The sequence below is a fragment of the Lissotriton vulgaris genome, chromosome 1_1 (assembly GCF_964263255.1).
Source record: "Lissotriton vulgaris chromosome 1_1, aLisVul1.2, whole genome shotgun sequence".
Lineage (NCBI taxonomy): Eukaryota > Metazoa > Chordata > Amphibia > Caudata > Salamandridae > Lissotriton > Lissotriton vulgaris.
This window is the reverse complement of record NC_141685.1, coordinates 1,056,069,073-1,056,086,808: the sequence shown is the minus strand read 5'-3', so window position 1 is coordinate 1,056,086,808 and position 17,736 is coordinate 1,056,069,073. Positions and strand designations below refer to the sequence as shown.

The window sequence follows — 17,736 nt, the reverse complement described above, 5'->3', positions numbered from 1 at the left end:
AATATCCTAGTTTACTTGCAGATAATTTAAACTATAACACAGCAGGGTTCTACCCTGCAGCATTTTCAACAACAGGAAATATATCCCTCAAAAAGATCTCTATCAAGTGCTCGGACAGTGGTTGCCCACCTGGTCAAGCCTAGCACCTTGGCCAGGCGAGGAGCAGACACTAGGATGAAGCATGCCACTTCGGTGGGTGCTGTTCTCGCATCCTGATGATCATGACACAATACAACTGGGCAACTAAAATATAATCATCTCCAATATGAAGAATTCTTCATCGTCACAGGAAGTGTTACACCGGTGTGCATCTGCTACTTAGATTTGACACAGCCATACTGAGTTTAACCCCTCACGGGTTGGATGACACAGAGGCACACACTGTCACCTCTATAGTTTGATGACATGGATTTGACATAGTCTGTCACCTCCACGGCTGGATGACATAATTGACACAGAGCTTGTTGTTTCTTTGGTAGGATAGCTGAAATTTGACAAAGATCCAGATTCTGACATCTTTATGGTAGGAAGGCTTAGAATCGACAGAGTGACAGAGACTGTCACCTTCATGGCTGAATCGCTTGGAATTGATGCACAGCCGGTCACTTCTATGGCTGGATGGCTTACAATTGACAAAGAGATACAAAGTCTGTCACCTATATCATGGCTGGACGGCTGAGATTCAAAGTGTGTCACCTCTGTGGCTGGATGGCACAAAGAATGGATTCATGCATACATACCATTGCATTTACTTTTTAGATTGGATGAGTTCTAGGTATTGCATGGTAACAAATAATCACCTTTTGGGCTGGAAAATTTCAGAAACGAAAATCAGACACCAGGGCATATATTAGAAAAGTGCACCTTTTATTAAATAAAAGTAAAAAAAATGCTTTTTTTCATTTACAGATTTGTTATCCGATGCATCCGTGTCCAACACATTAACTTTTGTGGGAAGGTTCTTGTTTTTAGCGAACCATTTCATAATTATTATTCCCCTTTTTGCCTAAAAATGTCTGTATCTGATGCAGTTCGATGGAATGTTTCTAAAACCTTTGACTTGTGCCTCTGAAAGTTCCACTTTGTTGTAAGGTGTTGCTGGATAGCTTGCAGATCAGTAGATCCTGCATCTGGCACACCATCAGTGAAAGAAAACATGCAGGGTACCACTCCAACATCCTGAGGGATGTCATGGAAGATGAGATCAACCCAGAGTAACCGTCATGGAAGTGAAGATTAACTTGCTCAAGCAGAGAATTGGTCAAAATTAGGTAATCAACCAATAATTCAGTGCACCTTCCAATTTGTTATGTGCACTGGAGAGTAGTATGAATTTTGAACTGATATCATTACAAAAGTCCAACCTTGTGCATATCATTTTGACTTACCAGGGACAACAGTGAGTGATCTTTCCACCTCTGCCCGAACTAGCATCCTTTTGTCCTATGCTGCCTTTATTGCTCCAAAGACCAAGGAAAGGAGGAATTTCCTACCAATGCTGAGAGGCACATGATTCTTAGCTCCTAAAACCGAAATACAACCCCTACCCCTAAACCCTAACCTCATCCCTAACTCTGAGCCTTCCTAACCATGCCGGTAAACGCTAGCCCAAACCTAATTCTGAATCTAACCTCCAATCAAGATCCAAGACAGACTTAATTTTTAAACAGTAAACCTAATCCTAAAATTCAAGATCCAAACTTTAAACACTAAACCCAACCCTAAATCCTGACCCTACCCCCATAATTAACCACCACCCAGAACCCCAATCCAATTCTACAACCCTTAAACCATACCCCTTAAAGCAGTAGACACCTTCTCTTGCTGGAATTACAAGAGCCATAAATGCCTATGACAAACATTCCCTTAAAAGGGCCAGTCGGTGCAGAGAAAAGAATCTTGTCATTTTTAACCGGACCTGTATGGAGAACAATCACAGGCAACAGGCATTCCAGAATGTTTCAGTGTTTGATGATAATCTGCTTGGTTTTTGAGACCTCTTGTAACAGCATTCAATGGAAGGACCCTTTAAAGCAAGCAAAAAGAGTATAACAGGAGAGATAAACGGAGCAAAAGGAGCTGATTTCACCAAATATAGTTCAGTCTTAAGCCAATGAACTCCGATGTAGTTGCAGCACAAGACAGGTAATACAGTTCTATTCCCACTTGACTCTTCTTTCTCCCATTTCGCAATTGTCCTTTCATATGTTGCTCTTACTTCTGGTTTCCCGCCACTTCCTTCTTACTCCGTTCATCTGTACCTCGTCTACCTGGTTCTCATACCCTTTTAATTTTGTTTCTGGTTCTTCCCACCCTTCGAGCTTGAGATATCTCGGGGTAACTCTTAAACCTGGTTCTCATCATACCCTTTTCCTTCCGCTGCACTCATTCCTAATTCTCCTCTCAGTTTTGTACTCTATTCCTCCATAACGCTCATACCAAGTTCTCACCCCTGCTTCCTAGCACTGCTGAGGTTGTTACTCCTGGTTCTGTCTTTTCGCAGACTTACGTCCTTCCTCTGTCTGGTCCTTTCTCTCCATTGTTGGCTGGATCTGCAGGCTGCCCGCTGCTCTGCATACATCCTTCAAGTGTACAGGGATGAAACCAGCCCTGGTGATAGGTGGTAAACAGTACAGCACTGTAATTTCACTTTCTCTGCTTTGTGTGGCTCAGTTTTTCTTTTCCACAACTCCAAGACCTGGCACAGAAAGCAGCTGATGGGGTGGTTTAAGAATGACCACTAACCAAACTCGCGCCAAGAATGAGAGTTTCTGGATTACAAATCAGTTGTTTTTGTAGAGCGCAGAGTATTGTTCTTAATATTAAATTCATATTTATTTCCCAAAGGCATACACTCACACACAAACAGATTTGAAAAGATTCATACTCGGGGAGTCCAGGGGTGATATCAGTGACAGCGAAGTCTAAATGTCTTAGTCTAAAGAGAGAGAGAGCAATCAGCATTTATGAGAAGAAATGGATGCTAGCCCATGTCATCTCTTCAGGATGGGCATCTGACAGCAACATCACTTCAATAAAGTGACATCAGACTGCATGATCAATCCAGGAACAGGACATCAAACCGTGGAATCCAACCAAAACCTGATATCATTTCAGGAACCTGACATTCAACTTTAAAATATCCTCCAAGAGAGAATATATCCAACATCACTCCAGGAACCCAAGCCCCACCTGTGACATTACTCCTGGAGTAGGGTCTCTTAATGTGACTTCACTCCACAAATCTGCCACCCAGTTGTGACGTCGCTCCAGGATTTTGCACTGAAGACTGTCACATCAGTCCGGGAACTAGAATTCAACCTGCGTGTTCAATTCTGGAAACTGATCTCAGCCTACAACATCACTCCAGGAACTGACTGTCCTCGGTCTGTGACATCACTCAGGGAACCCAATATCACTTCAGAGACCTGACATTGGACTGTTATATTGATGCAAGACCCACAGCTCAGGATGCGGCTTCACTCCAGGACCCAGACCTCAAATGTGACATGACTCCCGGAACCTTACGTCAGACTAATTTCCTGGGAGGTGGTCAGCTCTGAAAAGTCAATCGTGTTGATACAGAATCAATCACAAGTCAGCCAAATCTACCTCAGAGAGAAAGACAGATTTGACATAAAAATTGGCTACACCAGTCTTTAGAGGGCAGTTGGATTTACTTTGTGCAACAACGTTCCAGCCACTAAGGGCACTGCGCTTGTCCCCCATCTGCCACAGAACCTTCAGTCTTCATAAAAAAGTTAAATAAAAACAGTTATTCCGAATATTTAAAAAATTTAAGGGCGATGACCCACTGTAGAAATATTCTGGTCCAAAAATGTTGGCTGTCCGTATATAAAATTGAAAATTATGTGTAGTTCAGGAGAACATGCAACTGCAAGATCCCACAAGGTGATTCCGAAAAGTCGGAGTGCCGGTGCTTTCTTGTGAGAGGCATTTGTCGTCAGAGTCCTGGCATGATGTAGGCAATGTTGTCCAGCGTGTTAGACTGTGAGATAGAAGAAAATAGAGTGAGAACACATGTCTTATTTGGATAAAGAAATACATTAAAGTTTGCTATATCCGTTCTGATATAGGGGCACCCATTACAGTACAGTGGCAAAGCTGTGTGCTGGTTCAAGAGTAAAAAACAAAGGGGCAATGACTGAAGTATGTGAGGACGGATATCCTGGAGGTCAGAATAGAAACGCATTGTGCGGTCAAAGTGAGGAAATGGCATGGTGTGCTATATGTCTCCAGCAAAGTGCATCTAATTTATCTGGGTCTCTGTACTATAATAATGGGGTGCTACAGATGAGGACTGTGGTGCACTGAGCAGAATGTGTGTATGTGTGTGTGTGAGGTGTAATGGCAGAAAGGTGTATAAGCCTCAGTGCTTGAATACCAATGAGGTCCTGTAGATCAGGAAGAAGGTGCATTTGTCGAGGTGCGGGGTCTCCCTCCGGCCTCAGATAAAACTTACCAGCGCCTCCTTGGGACAGCTGTTGAGCTGGGGCACTTGAGCAGTGAGGCAGACCAAGGGGCCCAGGGCACAGAGAATGGAGTCCAGCAGCACAGAGAGACTTCCTGAGACCGCAACCATGCCCTGAGAGAGACAGGCATGACATAAACAGAGAGCCATCTACACACACAACATGTAATGGGTTGCTGTGAATTACAAACCTATATTGCCATTTGGGGGTATTGGTGACATTAAAGCATACATGCCTGCGGGATGAGTGGTACATTTAAATACCCAGAAACACCAGGAATATACTACAGGCTTGTAAATAACAAGAACCAACCTTTAATTCTTATCTTACATTGTTTTGCACCCATGTCGTTCAGCTCTGGGAGTGACGAGTGACGAGTTGAGCCACATATAAGCACCTCTCACATATAAGCACCTCTCATGCATGCTGATATCAGCTGCTTTCTATCCTATGTGCGCCTTCAGATGCAGAGCCCATCGACAGGTTGACATGAACAGTGTGTAGATCTCCAGATTGGGACATTTTTAGATGGAAAAAGAGTCCAGTTCACAGAATGGGGAGGTGGGAGGATTGGTCAGGAATGTGCAGTTAGACACAGTATCCACCCAAAAGAGTGTTACAGAAAGAAAGTATGTAACTTGTGCTTCCGATGGATACTTCTAACCGTAGATTCCTCACCTTGTTAATAGATACCACAGCAGTACTTTTAGAGATCGTGGGTGTGTGAACTGCCTCAGACAAATCCTGCAGGGCAGAGTAGGAAAAATGCCCCTCTCGATTGACCTAACTGTCAAGTCCGTATTGCTTTGTGAGCGAGTGTGACGTCGCCCACGTACCACCCTGACAAATGACAAGGACAGGCAAATAGCGTGCCAATACAGTGGTAGCACCTTTGGCCCAGGTGGAATGAGCCCACAAGACTTCTGGGGACTGCTTCTTTGCCAGCGCATGGCAGATATTTATGCAGAGAACAATCCATTGAGAGTTGGCCCATTTTTTGTATTGCCTTGACAGTCTTTGCTCTGGAAAATCCAACTAAGGGCTGATCATCCACCCAATGTTCTTTGGTGGATTCAATTTAAAATCTTAGTGTCCTTTTAGGGTTCAAACAATGGATAACCTCCACCCCCTTAGAAGGATAAGGTGGAGCAAACAATTCTGGAAGGGTGATAGCCTGCTCGACATGAAATGGAGTGACCATTTCGGTAGAAAAGAAGCTGGGGCCCTCAACACTGACTTATGAAGAAAAAACGTTGTATAAGGTGGGTTAACATAAAGAGCCTGCAGCCTGCTCACATGTCTGGCTGATCTTAAGGCGATGAGAAAGACCCATATCAATGTCAGAAATCTCAAATGACAACTGCGCAGCGGCTCAAAGGGGTGCACGTCAGAAAGTGAAGACTAAGTTCAAGTCCCACAAGGACATCACAAAGGGTTTTGGCGGATAAAAATGTTACAAACCTTTCAAAAAATCTCATCGCAACTGGTGATTTCAATAACGAAGCTTGATCCGGCAACCACAACAAAGCCAAAAGAGCCAATAAGTAGCTCTTAACAGCTCTTGGGTCCTTGCTCGGCCAGGGACAGAACAAATAATAACATTTCAGACAACTTATCTTCTAATGGGTTGGTTTGACAGGTGTCTCACTGCTCCACAAATTTGTCCCAATGACTGGCATACATGATGTTGTGGAAGGATGCCTCACTACCCAGATGACATCAACGACCCCAGGGGGGAAGTCAAAGGAGGTCAAGTGCCACCGCTCAATCTTCAAGCGTGGCGATGCAAACTATGCAGGCTCAGGTGTAACTGGTTTACCCATGATTGACCTCAGTTAACTTACTTACAAGTCCCTTTTCAGACAGATCACAGTTTGATCGCTCAGCACGGAAGTTACTGCAAGTTACATTGAACCACTATTTTTGCAGTAACCATAGACCAGTGGCAACTGATTTTGTGCTGGACTTCACCCAGACTTCATGGGACATCGATCCCTAAGGCCAAAGTCATCCCTGTGCTCGAGGACCAAGGGGTGGTCATAGGAAGACCCCCAAGACATACCCAGCATCATTAACCACCCTCAGCATCCTGTATCCCTTGCATAAGGACCACACTATTAACTTCTATGGCGGTTCGCCCATAGGACCCGGAACTGGAATGAAGCCTGCTTTTAGTCCAAATGGACGTGACTGGTCTGTATGATGTGCTCCTGTGGACCACACATGAGTACCCTTATAGCCATTTTCAAGTTACTTGTGGCTAAAATTAAACCGGGAGTGCCAGTAATTACAAAGATTTATTTCATTTAGTGAAAAGATGTGATTCATTGTTTCTTTGAAAATTCATATCTCCGGAACCCTCTGGTGGATTTTTGTTGTTCAGGTGTCTAAAGATAAAAATACAGCCCATGTTTAGAATTTGGTGTCAGATTTTTATTGTGTTCCATGTTCTTCTTATTCAACTGTTTAGGCACTTCTTAATGCTTTACACTTGTTCCTTTGATAAAGGCTGATCGGGCCATAGCTACCAAGGACTGAGCTAATGTTTTACAAACAAACCTGATACAGGTTTGTGTCATTATTACAAGGGGTATTGCACCGTTACAACGCAACTTTTACAACGGACTTGTATTACAACGCAACTTTTACAACGCTGGATCCATTACATCGCATGCCTTTACAACGCATGACATTACATAGCAGATGCTATTACAACGCATGCCATTACAACGTAAGTATAGGTAAGTATATAATTTTTATTTAATATTATTTTATTAATTTGATTAATATTAAATGTACATAAATATATTTGTTTTTAGGGCTAGGTTTGGTTTTTGGGGTACAGGTTTTTTTTAGGTTTTAGGGCTGGGTTTGGTTTTTGGGGTACAGGGGTATTTTTAGGTTTTAGGGCTGGGTTTGGTTTTTGGGGTACAGGGGTATTTTTAGGTTTTAGGGCTAGATTTGGTTTTTGGGGTACAGGGGTATTTTTAGGTTTTAGGGCTAGGTTTGGTTTTTGGGGTACAGGGGTATTTTTAGGTTTTAGGGCTAGGTTTGGTTTTTGGGGTACAGGGGTATTTTTAGGTTTTAGGGCTGGGTTTGGTTTTTGGGGTACAGGGGTATTTTTAGGTTTTAGGGCTGGGTTTGGTTTTTGGGGTACAGGGGTATTTTTAGGTTTTAGGGCTAGGTTTGGTTTTTGGGGTACAGGGGTATTTTTAGGTTTTAGGGCTAGGTTTGGTTTTTGGGGTACAGGGGTATTTTTAGGTTTTAGGGCTGGGTTTGTGTTTTGGGGTACAGGGGTATTTTTAGTGTTCACTTTTTTAAAAACACGACTTTTAATAAATTAAATTAATTAAATTAATTAAATTATATTAAATTAAATTAATTATATTATTTACAATTATTAAATTAATTAAATTACATTAATTAAATTTAATTACATTTTATAAATTAATTATATTAATTAAATTAAATTATATTATTTACAATTTATAAATTTATTAAATTACATTAATTAAATTAAACTAAATTAAATTAATCATTATTTTTAAATTATTAAAATTAAATTAATTATATTAAATTAAATTATATTATTTACAATTTATAAATTAATTAAATTACATTAATTAAATAAAATTAAATACATTAAATTAATTACTATTTAATATTAATTAAATTACAATAATTAAATTACATTAAATTAATTACTTTTTTAAATTAATAAAATAAAATAAATTAAATAAATTATTATAATTAACTTAATTACATTTTTTTTAAAAAGATATACTTACCTATACTTACGTTGTAATGGCATGCGTTGTAATAGTATCTGCTATGTAATGACATGCGTTGTAAAGGCATGCGTTGTAATGGATCCTGCGTTGTAAAAATTGCGATGTAACGGTCTGCGTTGTAAAATAACGCGTTGTAACGTCATAGATCCTTACAAGGTGATGTTACACAACCACATCATATAATAATCCACATTTCCTCACAACTTGCATAGTGGGGAGCCGTTAAGTCCAGACCTTCTGCCTCTCTTCGCATAACAACTAGGAAGAAAACACTTTTTTCTATGGTAGGACCAGTTGGAGATACAAGACTAGTATCTGGGAAAGTATCACAATCACAGGCATCTTGAATTTCTTCATTCATTTCATACTGGGGAACATAGTCGTCTCCATGATGAACAAGTTACTTACCTTCGGTAACGATATATCTGTAAGAAACATTAGTTAGTATTAGATTCCTTACCTTAGACTATCCCCAGGCGTCAGACTGGATCCGGAATTCTTTGCGTAGCAATACCCCTGCGCGTCGTTAGGCGTCGTCTCCGGCTCCGCGTCCATCGTCGGCGTCGGGATGACGTCGTCGGAGTACTTAGACGCCGCCTATGCGCGCTGACGTCAGTTCTTAGCCACAGCTTTTCCGTGCCAGATACGCAGAGCCATGGTAGAACCAACACTGGTGCCAAGAAACTAGGGCCCTGAAAGGGGAAAACCTTAACCCTAGGTATCAGTTCGCAGAACGGGGAGGATGGGTGGGGCGGTAAGGAATCTAATACTAACTAATGTTTCTTACAGATATATCGTTACCGAAGGTAAGTAACTTGTTCATCTGAAAAAAACACGTTAGTATTAGATTCCTTACCTTAGAATAGATACCCCAGCAATACCAACCCCGGTGGTGGGTCTGTGAACCAATACTCACACCAGGAAGTCCTGGAGGACGGAACGGCCAAAGAAGCCATCTCTCCGGACTTAACTGTCCAGGCAGTAGTGCCTCGCAAAGGTGTGCACAGAGACCCACGTTGTCGCCTGGCAAATGTCCAGCAGGGGGACTCCCCGACCCAGGGCAGTAGTAGCCGCCGTGGCCCGAGTGGAATGGGCCCTCAGCCCAACTGGAGGCTCCTTTCTAGCCAAGGAGTAGCACGCCTTGATGCATAAGACAACCCACCGAGAGAAGGTCCGCTTATGCACCGCCCGTCCCTTCTTCGCACCCACGTAGCCAACAAAGAGTTGGTCGTCCACCCGGAACTGGCGTGTGCGATCCACATAGAATGAAAGCGCACGTTTTGGGTCCAGACGATGGAGCCGCTCTTCATCCTTTGAGGGATGTGGAGGCGGGAAGAAGGAGGGCACGGTGATGGACTGTCCAATGTGGAAAGCAGAGACTACCTTGGGCAGGAAAGATGGTTTTGTACGCAACACCACTTTGTCCGGATGCACAGACAGGAAGGGAGGTTTGCAAGATAGAGCCTGGAGCTCACTCACCCTTCTGGCAGAGGTGATGGCAACCAGGAAAGCCGTCTTTAAGGTGAGAAGACGGAGAGGACAAGAGTGAAGTGGCTCAAAGGGAGCGCACATCAGGAAAGTAAGAACGAGGTTCAAGTCCCACTGAGGCATCACAAAAGGGACAGGCGGAAACATGTGTGTGATGCCTTTTAGAAAACGAGTTACTATAGGGGACTTGAACAAAGAAGGTTGATCAGGTAGCCTTAGGAAGGCAGAAAGGGCAGAAAGGTAGCCCTTGAGAGTGCCCAGAGCAGAGCCCTGCTGGGCAAGAGAAAGAAAAAAGAGAAGAACTTCAGAGAGAGGGGCAGAAAGGGGATCCACAGCCTTTGCTGTGCACCATGCCACAAACTTGTTCCACCGGCAGGCGTATACCGACTTAGTGGAGGGACGCCTGGCTGCAAGAATAACATCACAAACTTCAGGAGGAAAGTCAAATGGCCTCAACTGCCGCCGCTCAATCTCCAAGCATGGAGGTGGAGACTGGACAGGTTCGGGTGGAGGACCGTCCCCTGCTGCTGCGACAGAAGGTCCTCCTAAAGAGGCAGACGGATCGGGGGACCGACTGACATGTTGAGTAGCTCGGGATACCAGTATCTTCGAGCCCAGTCTGGAGCCACAAGGATTACCTGGGCCTGGTCGCGCCTGATCTTCTTCAGCACTCTGGGCAGAAGTGGTATAGGCGGAAAGGCGTATAACAGACCACAACTCCACTTGCGACGAAATGTGTCGCCGAGCGAGCGCCGCCTTGGAAATTCCAACCCGCAGAACTGATGACATTGCGCGTTCTCTTCGGTGGCGAATAGATCTAACCAAGGCTCTCCCCAGAGCAGAAAGATGCCTTGCGCCACGTCCGAGTTCAGACGCCATTCGTGATCCATCGAGCACCGTCGGCTGAGTTCGTCCGCCCTGGCGTTCAGAGAACCTGCCAGGTGTTGAACCACCAGGGTCACGCCCTGATGTTACAGCCACTGCCAGAGGCGCAGAGCCTCTTGACAGAGGGTCCAGGACCCCACACCGCCCTGTTTGTTGCAGTACCACATGGCGGTGGTGTTGTCCGTGAACACCTGCACTACACTCCCCCGAACAGAGGGGAGGAATGCTTTCAGTGCCAGACGAATCGCCCTCAGCTCCAGAAGGTTGATATGGAGCTGGGACTCCGCCGGAGACCAGAGGCCTCTGATCTCCGCCTCTCCCAAGTGGCCTCCCCAGCCCTGGAGGGACGCGTCCGTCACAACCACGTGCTCCGGTTGGGGAAGGGAGAGGGATCTGCCGTTGACCCAATCGCGGTCCGTGAGCCATCACTGCAAATGTCTCGCAGTGCCCTCCGAGATCAGGACATGGTCGGACAGGTTGCCCTGATGCTGGGCCCACTGAAACTTCAGGTCCCACTGCAGAGCCCGCATCCGCCACCGGGCGTGATGCACCAGAAGGATGCAGGAAGCCATCAGCCCCAGGAGCCGCAGCGTCAACCTGGCCGAAACCCGGGATAGCGGCTGGAAGACGGGAATCAAAGCCTGAATATCCCGGACTCGCTGCTCGGGAGGATAAACCCGAAACTGCGCCGAGTCCAGAACAGCTCCGATGAAGAGGAGCTTCTGAGAGGGGCACAGGTGTGATTTCGGCACGTTGATGGAAAACCCCAGCTGGTGCAGGAGATCCGCCGTAATCTGGAGGTGGCTGACGACTGTCTGGGGCGAGCCCGCCTTCAACAACCAGTCGTCGAGGTAGGGGAAGACTGAAACCCCCAACCTGCGCAGATGAGCTGCGACCCCCGCCATCACTTTCGTGAACACCCGTGGGGCGCTTGTGAGGCCAAAGGGGAGCACAATGAATTGAAAATGCTCGAGGCCTACCGTGAACCGCAGGTAACGTCGGTGGGCCGGCAGGACGGGGATGTAAAAGTAGGCGTCCTGCAAGTCCAACGCCACCATCCAGTCTTGCGGGTCTAGGGCAGTCAAGACTTGAGCTAAAATCAACATCTTGAACTTCTCCGTCCGGAGGAAGCCGTTGACGGTCCGTAGGTCCAAGATAGGGCGTAGGCCCCCTTTGCCCTTCTTGGGGACCAGAAAGTAGTGGGAGTAGCAACCACACCCTACTTCTGGCCCAGGAACACGCTCGATGGCCCCCTTGGCCAAGAGGGCCGTAACTTCCTCTTGCAGAAGTTGCAAGTGGGCCCCCGACACGCGGTGGTACTGCGGTGGCATGGCTGGAGGGGTCGACTCGAAGGGGAGGGAGTAGTCCCTTCGGACGATTTGCAGCACCCACCTGTCCAATGTGACTGTGCGCCAGTGGAAGAGGTGATGGCGGACCCTGCCCCCCACTGGCGTCTCAGGGGCTTGAAAACTCGGACTAGGAAGGTTTTGAGGCGGGAGCTGCGGGAGCGAGTGCGGACTGGCCTCGCCTGGGACCCCGGCGGTTCCCACGGCCGCCACCGCGCTGGGCATTCTGCTGCGGCGTGTGGCTGACGGTCCGTGTGGGGGCGCCCCTTCCTTGGCCACGAAAGGAGCGAAAGGCACCCATTAGCTGGCGCGGGGCAGAGAGGCCCAAGGACTTGGCCGTAGCCCTGGAGTCCGTAAAGCGCTCAAGCGCGTGGTCTGCCTGGTCGCCAAACAGGCGACGGCCATCAAACGGCATGTCCAGAAGCGTGGCCTGGACATCGGCCGAAAAATTGCCGCACCATCGCCAGGCGTGGCGTCTGACCGCCACTGTCATGGCCATCGCTCTGCCTAGCGTATCGGTGGTATCCAGTCCGCACCGGATAGAGTACCTTGCCGCATCTCGACCCTCCGCTAGGGCTTGGGTGAGTTTAGCCCTGACCTCCTCAGAGCATTGTGGCAGCACGTCCGCAACCGTGTCCCACAGGGTGTGGGTGTAGCGGCCCAAGAGGCATGCGGTGTTGACTGACCGCAGTCCCAGGCTAAGGGACGAGAACACCTTTTTGCCAAACTGTTCGAAACTCTTGGATTCCCTGTCGGGAGGTGCCGACGGGAATGCGGTCTGGGAGTTAGAGGCGTGGATAACCAGGCTCTCAGGGGTTGGATGGGTCGACAGGAAACTTGGGTCACCCGGAGCCGGGCGGTAGCGTCTGGCCACGTTCCTGTCCACAGGCTTTCCTGAGGCGGGCTTGAACCAGGTGCCCAGAAGAACGTCACATAAGGCCTCATTGAACGGCAGCAGAGGCTCGACCGAGCTTGACTGTGGTTTGAGGACCTCGGTGAGGAGATTAGTCCTCACGGCCGCTGAGGGGAGCGTAAGGTTTAAGGCCTTAGCCGCCCGCATCAGAACTACGCTATAGGCTGCCCCCTCCTCCGTAGCCATGGTTGGAGGGGAGACAAAACCAGTGTCTGGAGAAAGGTCCAGGCCGCTGGCTTCCCCAAGCTCCTCTGTCCAGTCCGTTTGATCCTGACATTCCTTTGTCAGAGGGTCCTCAGACCCCTCCCAGTCCTCTTCATGACCCAATGCCTGGTAGCCAGGATCAACAATTGGGGCCCGTTCATAGGAGTAGAATGTACCCAAAGCCGTCTCGTACGGCGCCCAACGGGGCTGTGTCGACGGCCGAACGGGATTGACAGAAGAACTGGGGCCGGCGTTACCCGAAGTCGGTGCCGGTGGTGACACCCTTGGGGACGGCGCCGGTGAGGTTGTGAGGTCGACCGGCGTCGACCCGGACCCGGAGCCGGATCCGGCCGGGGCCTGCGGCGCCGGGACCGAAGTCACCGGCGGCGCCGAGGCCGAAGCCGTCTGCGGCGTCGGTGCCGGAGCACCCGACCCGCTAGGCCCCGGAGCCGGACCCACTGGGCCCGAAGGCGCCGTGGGGTCCGGTGGAGAAGAGAGCGACCTCATGGCCATGAGGTACCGCTCGATCTCCTCCGGCTTCGCACCCTGTTCAGGGACCCGAAGGTATGGGGCAGGATGCGGCGCAAGCGACTGCGGAGCCGCGTGGGCGGTGCCACCCAAAACCCCGGCCGCGTCGGGCGAGCGTCGGGGGCGGTCGGAGGAGCGATGACGCCGCTCCGACCTCTCATGCCTTTTACCTGAGGAGGAACCAGAAGACCGATGCCGACTTCCGGAGCTGCGAGGGTTCCGTCCCCGCGACCGATCCCTCGACCTCCCATGGGACCGGGACCTCGAATGGCACGGGGCCGACTGCCGGAGCTCGAGGCGCTTGCAGGACCGCTCCCGCCTAGCCTTCGACGTCAGAGCTCGACAGTCGGAGCAGGAACGGTCATCGTGGTCGAGGCCTAGGCACTGCAGACACCGGCGATGGGGGTCGGTACTTGACATCAGTCGACTACACCTCGAGAAGGGCTTGAACCTGGGCATCCCTACCGGCACCTGAAGAGTCGAGCGACTCGAAGAAGATCAAAAATTATCAAAAAAGTTTTAGTCAAAAAGTGACTAAGGGGTAGAGCTTCTCCGGATCTGTGCTAGCTGGCGCGGAAAAAAGAAGAACTGACGTCAGCGCGCATAGGCGGCGTCTAAGTACTCCGACAACGTCATCCCGGCGCAGACGACGCCGACGACGGACGCGGAGCCGGAGATGACGCCTCACAACGCGCATGGGTATTGCTACGCAAAAATTTCCGGATCCAGTCTGACGCCTGGGGATATTCTAAGGTAAGGAATCTAATACTAACGTGTTTCTTTCAGATAGTAACTGTCAATCTTAGTCATTGCCAAAAATATCGTAAGCTGAAGGATTGACTAGTGCCTGTGTGCTGGTTGGAGTAGGGCGCAGTCAAGATCATGGTGGATTCTGCTTGGAGTTGGATAGCATGATGGGCTGTACATCCTCCTCCTGCGTCAACTGCACCTACATCAGCATCGATGCATAAGGGATGACCGCATTCAGTGCTGGATCCGATACAGGTTCAAAGGTTACAAACAATGCTGAGGGTGGAAGCCTGACTGGAGGCACCTGCAGATCCTTTGGGCCCAAAGTCTTGCCAAAGGTTCCAGTAACGTGCTGAAAATTCACAGCATCACTTCTCTGAAGTTCTCCACTTGCTGCGATGTCACTAACGGACCCAAGAAATCAGGGTGCGCCTGAACCAGACTTAGATTCAGCTCCAATGGAGATCCAGGAATGAGATTGTGAGGCACGTTGTAACCCTAGCTTTGACTTGTGCTTTTTCTTAGACTTACCCAAAGACTTCAACTGCAGTAATGATCTGCCGTGGGAGCGGGAACAGAGCCTTCCTAGCGTCTTTGACTGGTTACGGCGTTGAATCTTCTCATGTTTGGCAACGTAAACTTTAGCCTCACAATCCTATATGGCCTTTGGGTTTATCTGAGTGCTGCTGTCACAGGCCCTGGAGTAAAACTCCAACACCAGGCACCACAAGCATACTTTGCTTGCAATAGTCACTATATGGTTTAAGCCCATTCGTCTTGGGGGTTGACATTTTCCCTCGCACACTGGTTAATTTTGTATGACGATTCGTGGTTGAAAGATGAAAGAGACACTCCGGATCCACATCTGAAGGTGCAGCAAGAAATAAAACTGATGCTAGTGCACACAGTAGTTGCTTATATGGTGCTGAACTTGCCAGTTGTGGAGCAGAACACTGTCAGCGCAGAGACTCATAATGCAAAGACTGGTGTGCAGAAGTACTGCTTTTAATGTTTCTAGATCCAGTCTGACTCCTAGGGAATACTCGCAAAATTAGGAATCTACAGTTGTAAGTGTTCTCCAGAAAAGCTATAGTGACACAAGATAGGAGAGAACTGCAGTTTATGATGTTGCAGTCTGAATTAAAAAGCAAAGAAAGGGAAATGTTATTTAACCTGTAACCATCTGTAGCTTGTATTGCTGTAGATTCAGTTGCTCTGCATACTCCTGACACCTAGGTCTGGTTGTAGATTTTTGCAAGCTGTTTTTCTTTAAAGAAGTATTCAGTCTCAAGATATTGTGACTCCTCTCTTAGCCCTTGTTATTCCACCTTAGATAGTTTCCCTCAGTCAGTGAGTAATGTCATTGAAGAGGAATGCAGTAAGAATAATAAATATATATATATATATATATATATACACTCATGCACATATATATTACCTACTGGCGGTCGCCAGTAGGTATATATAGTTAGGACCTAGTTACCATAGGAAATTCTGAACATTCTATTAGGAGTAACTTTGGTGCCAATTGAGGGATCTGCCTGTAATTTTCCTTAAATTTGCCTTGCTGTGCTCCGCTCCTCCTCTGAAAGTTTCGGGGGGATTCGTCAAGCGGGGGCCGTAAAAAAAAAGGGGGGTCCCAAAACGTGTTTTCCCATGTTAATTTCCATAGGGACATTCTGACAAGGCTACAGCTCGAACGGCTGAACGGAATTATACCAGATTTGGCAAAATGGTAGGGACTGGTATGCAGCAGTGCCTTTTGTATGTTTGGTGTAAATCCCTCCAGTAGTTCTTGAGAAAATTTAATTTGAAATGTTTCAAATGGCATTTTCTATGGGACCTTTAGACACGGCTACAGCCCGAACGGCTGAACGGAATTACACCAAACTTGGCAAAATGGTAGGGACAGGTATGCAGTAGTGCCTTTTCTATATTTGGTGAAAATCCCTCAAGTAGTTGTTGAGAAAATGAATTTGAGCAAATTATATATCTATATGCGCTCAACATTCTATTGGGAATAACTTTGGCGCCAATTGAGGGATCTGCCTGTAATTTTCCTTAAATTTGCCTCGCTGCGCTCCGCTCCTTCCCTGAAAGTTTCGGGGGAATTCGTCAAGCGGGGGCCGAAAGGGGGGTCCCATAACATGTTTTCCCCATGTTAATTTCCATAGGGACCTTTAGACACGGCTACAGCCCGAACGGCTGAATGGAATTACACCAAACTTGGCAAAATGGTAGGGCCTGGTATGCAGATGTGCCTTTGCTATGTTTGGTGAAAATCCCTTCAGTAGTTCTTGAGAAAATTGAATTTGAAATTTTTAAAATGGCATTTTCTATGGGACCTTTAGACACGTCTACAGCCCGAACGGCTGAACGGAATTACACCAAACTTGGCAAAATGGTAGGGACAGGTATGCAGTAGTGCCTTTTCTATATTTGGTGAAAATCCCTCCAGTAGTTGTTGAGAAAATTTAATTTGATCAAATTATATATCTATATGCGCTCACCGTACGCGTACGGTACGCGTACCCTTACGTGCGCGAGCGAGTTTCTGATTGGCTAGCAGTCGACTGTCAACATTCCAAACTGTCCAAACCAGGAAGTGTTGGCCACCATCTTGTTTTTCAGGAGAACTGAGGCACAAGAGAGCCCAAAACAAGAGTGGAAAACACGAAAAGGGGGCAGAGTATAGAGACCCCCAACCCACTAGCCCTTCTCAGGGGGTCCCAAAAGGACCCCCAAAGGCAAAAAAAAAAAAAGAAATTGCGGGGTATGCGCACTGTACGCATAGGATACGCGTACCGTGCGCGTACCCCGCGATTTAAAAAAAAAAAAAGGGGGTCAGGGGGGTTCAACCCTGCCCCCTTTTGGCGTTTTCCACTCTTGTTTTATGCTTTCTTGTGCCTCACTTCTCCTGAGAAACAAGATGGCTGCTCAGGTGGTCCCAGAAGGATAATAACATATATAAACGTTATCCGCTAATAGAATTAGCATTTACAAAACCTTTGAAATTTAGGGGGGGGGGGGGGTTATTGCGTTTTCTTCAGGTGCTCGTCGAGTGGGCCCCACATGTGTACTTTGGCGTTATACTCCTTGGAGAAGTTGCCTGTGATGTTGTCTGCTCCTCTCAGGAAGGTGACCCAATTAATCCATGTTTTAAAATTTGCTTTGGCAGTGTTCTTCCAGTTCGCGGACAACTACGGCCGCATGCTAATAACAAGCGTCCAGAAAGGCAACGATCGAATACATGTAGCCAACATCTACGGACCAAATTCTGAAGACAAACAGTTCTGGGAAGTGGTGGATAGCAAGCTAAATGACATACCGCAGGAAGA

The 17,736-nt window shown here is 47.5% G+C and overlaps 1 protein-coding gene across 2 annotated transcripts in view; it reads right to left on the bottom strand.

The window, feature by feature from the left end:
- Positions 1-848: 848 nt before the first annotated feature.
- HMGXB4 (HMG-box containing 4) overlaps positions 849-17,736 on the bottom strand; it is a 264,459-nt gene continuing 247,571 nt past the window's right edge. For both annotated transcript variants that reach the window (XM_086962893.1, XM_086962899.1), the window contains exons 9-10: positions 4,484-4,606; positions 849-4,009 (exon numbers count right to left, since the gene is read on the bottom strand). In XM_086962893.1, coding sequence (XP_086819019.1) covers positions 3,965-4,009; positions 4,484-4,606 — 168 coding nt within the window. In that variant the 3' untranslated portion in view covers positions 849-3,964. The remainder of the gene's footprint in view (positions 4,010-4,483; positions 4,607-17,736) is intronic.